This window comes from Aplysia californica, unplaced genomic scaffold (assembly GCF_000002075.1).
Source record: "Aplysia californica isolate F4 #8 unplaced genomic scaffold, AplCal3.0 scaffold00326, whole genome shotgun sequence".
Taxonomy (NCBI): domain Eukaryota; kingdom Metazoa; phylum Mollusca; class Gastropoda; order Aplysiida; family Aplysiidae; genus Aplysia; species Aplysia californica.
This window is the reverse complement of record NW_004797596.1, coordinates 289053-291147: the sequence shown is the minus strand read 5'-3', so window position 1 is coordinate 291147 and position 2095 is coordinate 289053. Positions and strand designations below refer to the sequence as shown.

Below are 2095 nucleotides of genomic sequence, written 5' to 3'. Positions count from 1 at the left end.
GTGTGTGTCTGTGCGTGCAAGTGTGTGAGTGAGTGAGTGAGTGAACCAGAGCCAACCTGTTTTAAGGGAAAATTGAAGTATTCTTCATCAGATTTCCTTTCTGCAACCCATCACCCTTTCTTTTGCTTTCACTTAAGTCTACTTTCTGTCTGCCACTGTTACATCTTTAGTTTTAGTAGAGCTTTACGGTGCTCGCAACGGCATAACGTCATATGAGCGCCAGAAGATTAGAGGTGTTACAAGAGAGTAACAAACATAAAAAAGGAGGAGAGATAAAGACGATGGATGTTGAATAGGAAAGAAGGAGCAAACCACATTAGAGCACCCGCCAACCACCCACCTGTTACATCTAAAGAGAGCAATCACATACAAAACAAAACGTCTTTCCAAAGATGTTTTGGTTTAGTTTTATTGAGAGTTTTACTGCATTTGCAACACAAATAGGTCGTATGAGAACCGAAGACCTGGGGTGTTACTAGAAAGTGACATATATTAAGAAAAAAAAGAGGAGAGATACGGTCAAAAGATGTTTGACGGGAAAGAAACAGCAAACTACACCAGAACGCCCGCCAACCACCTACTCTGAAGATGTATATCATTGGCAAGCTGTTCAAATAACCTAAGCCAAGAAAGCAAAATATTTCAAGAAAGAGGAAAAATTAATCAATTTAATTTTAACATTGTACCTACTTAACGTTTCTTTTCTTGTTTTCGCCAACATTTAGAATTTGAGAATTTTGACAAAATATTTCTTTGAACTCATAGACCCACTCATCATCATTGCCTTTCTCACCCTGGATCAGGGTAAAGGCCACAAACAAACACTCATAGAACCACTACCACAGATTAAAAAGCTGCAGTATTTTTGTTGTTCTGTTTTATTTCAAGGGAAGACTCGGGTCGGCGATCCAAGGCAATATCGATACAATTTTTCAAACTATCCAACTTTTGGTTTTTTTTGTGGAAAAACATCCTTTGACATCTGTTTTATCGAGTCAAAATGAAAAAACTGTTGAAAAAACACCCTAAATGACCTAAAAGGACATTTGAAAAGTGCAAATTGCTCAAAAAATCCTTTTAAAAATCCCTGGGTTTTTTGTTTTTCTCAAAATCTACTTTTTGATACATTGACCTCCTGGGTGCAAGGAGTTTTCAAAAACTACATAAGCTAGAAGCTTCAAATTTGGTGTACATGTTCTTTAAGATCGAATCTGGGGATCTATCTAAGGGAATTGGGAAATATTGGTAACTTGGGGAAATATTCAATTTTTTTGTAATATGTACCCCAAAATTTCGTCAACTGACTCTAGGGGGTCCAATGACTTTGGGCTCACTTTTTTAATTTTAAAGATAGGTCAAAATCCTTACATGGAACCCCAGTTCATATAGGTTTGTACTTGTGTGCCAAATTTCAGGCTGATAATTCAATATTTACTATGAAATTCTTCTGCACTAAGAAACTGGTTTGAAAATCCAAGATGGCCGCCACAGAGACCCATTTTTCAGAAAAATTCAACAAATTCACCCCTAGTACATCCTATTTACCTATGAACTTCTTGCACAATTACATGAAATTGAATAAAAGTCGTTCGTTTAGAAAATTTTTCCGAGAGTGTACGTCTCCCTTTAAATTTTGGGACTGGCACATTTCAACAGTTGACATACGATATCAGAACGGACTTTACTGATAATAATACAGGAGAAAAATAAGTATCAAAAAGTTTTTTTAGTACAGGTTTTACAGCGCTCGCAACTGCATAAGGTCATATGAGCACCAGAAGATTAGAGGTGTTACAAGAGAGTAACAAACACAAAAAAAAAGAAGGGGAGATAAGGACGATAGATGTTTGATTGATAGGAAAGAAGAAGCAAACCACACCAGAGCACCCGCCAACCACCCACCCAAAAAGTTTACCTGTCCTCATCTCCGAGGATCTGCCCAACGACCACGTTGGAGACTCCAATGCCAATCATCTGAATGCTGGTGGTCAGTCCCATGGCCGTGCCCAGGGTAGCCTGACTGACCACTAGGGGAATGCTTGGCCACATGCTGGCCTGTTACAAGGATGGATGAGAAAAATAATAATAATAATAA

At 38.1% G+C, this 2095-nt stretch overlaps 1 protein-coding gene across 1 annotated transcript in view; it reads right to left on the bottom strand.

Annotated features, from left to right (window-relative positions):
- LOC101863996 (major facilitator superfamily domain-containing protein 1) overlaps positions 1–2095 on the bottom strand; it is a gene marked incomplete in the record, with an annotated part of 19904 nt that overhangs the window by 3929 nt on the left and 13880 nt on the right. Inside the window, 1 exon segment of the mRNA XM_013084894.2 lies at positions 1916–2055. Coding sequence (XP_012940348.1) covers positions 1916–2055 — 140 coding nt within the window.